General features: G+C 49.8%; 1 protein-coding gene across 1 annotated transcript; it reads left to right on the forward strand.

The window, feature by feature from the left end:
* Positions 1-5: 5 nt before the first annotated feature.
* Positions 6-1,363, forward strand: ATP5J2 (ATP synthase, H+ transporting, mitochondrial Fo complex, subunit F2; the record flags this gene model as incomplete). The annotated part of the gene is made up of 3 exons (XM_010156360.1): positions 6-30; positions 875-991; positions 1,335-1,363. Coding segments are annotated over 3 exons (171 nt in total), but the record flags the coding sequence as incomplete, so codon positions are not given.
* Positions 1,364-1,621: the final 258 nt, after the last annotated feature.

Genomic DNA, 1,621 nt, shown 5'->3' on the forward strand with positions numbered 1-1,621 from the left:
CCGGCGGCATCGTGGGGGCCCTGCGAAGAGGTGAGGGGGGCCCGGGGCGGGGCTGCCCACCCTGCGCAAACGGCTCCGCGCCCCCTGGGCCGGCCAAGACTCCGAGGGTCCCTTCTCCTGACCGAGCTAGGCACGTCCGTGCCCAAGCCTCTCTGCCTGCTGGAGGGGATGTTGGCTGCGGCGGGGGCATCCGGCAGCCCAAGGGCTGCGCCATGGCGAGTTCTGCTCTCCCAGCACAGCGACGCCTGTAGCGGCTCGTTCTCCCGTTTGTAAACGTGTTTCTCGCATGGGCTTTACCTACCGGAGGTTTGTGTTCCGGTATTCCTTCTTGTGTAAAGAGGAAATAGGTTGACCTGACTCCTGAGCCTATTATTTGCTGAAAATCTTGAGGTTCCCCAACATGGCAAGGCAATTTAAAGAAGCAGCTGGGCCCTGGAGACAGTAAGAAGGGACCCAGGGCTTTTAGAGACCACCTGGGAGAAGTGTCGCCTCACGCCTTTTGCCACAGGCGCAGATGTGGCGTTGAGGTAGATTTAAACACAATATCAACTGCAAGTGTCTACATACCCTATAGACACTGGTAGGAAAGAACAAGAGAATTCCAAAGCAGATGGAGCTCGTGAAAGTCACAATGTTTAGGGAAAAATTAGAAATGGTGCTTTTTTTTTCCTTTTTTTTTTTCTTTAACAGCTTAGTGCTATTAACCTGAGTTCACCTTAACACACAGGCTGCCTGCCTTCAGCCTTGCCTCCAAGACCCTCAGATGTTTCACGAGAAACAATTTCCTGAAGTCCCGTAAAACCGGGCTGCTGCTTTCTGATGCAGAAAAATACACAACCCCTCTGACTGCTACAAAACCTTTTCTCCTACGCAGGGCACGACAGATACTACAATAAATACATCAACGTCAAGAAAGGGGGCATTGCTGGCGTCTCCATGGTGCTTGCTGCTTACGTTGTCATCAGCTACGTCTGGAGCTACAGTCACCTGAGTAAGTAAAAGCACGGCTGAGTGGGTCTAAGGTGGCTTGGGAGATTGCTTGGGGCAATAAAAACCAGTCTGCTGCTGCTTTTAGAAATAAAACAAAAGACTCTGCTAACCATTAGCTGCTTGGATCCAGAACTGTGGGCAAGCAGATCTTAGCTACAGAACTTGAATGCTCTGTCAGATGGCCACTGTTTTCTTGCTGATGAAGAAAGCATAGGTCTTGTTGCCTGTCTGACCTGACAGTACTTAGAAACTACATGCTCTAGGATGCTTTGCTGTAATTTCAGGTACGGGGTTTTGTTTCTTGTGGCTGCAGTAAAATTAACTTGCTTTACTTTGAATGACAGAGCACGATCGCCACAGGAAGTACCACTGAAGCGTGACGGTGCAGCCATCCAAGACTTGGTTACTGGAAGACATCACAACTATCCATATTAAAATCTGTACGATTGTGACCAATAATAAAGTGCATACACTTTAAAATGACTGACCTGACACTCTCATAACCGACTCAGTTGTACCGTGCAAGTGAGTTTGTCTTCCCTCAGGGATCGATCGGAGGTGGTTGGGAAAGCGTCTGCCACTTGCGTTGCATTACGAACTGGGGAAAAGCTTACAGCTGATTCCTGCTGAA

This window comes from Eurypyga helias, unplaced genomic scaffold (assembly GCF_000690775.1).
Source record: "Eurypyga helias isolate BGI_N326 unplaced genomic scaffold, ASM69077v1 scaffold36637, whole genome shotgun sequence".
In the NCBI taxonomy this organism is placed as follows: domain Eukaryota; kingdom Metazoa; phylum Chordata; class Aves; order Eurypygiformes; family Eurypygidae; genus Eurypyga; species Eurypyga helias.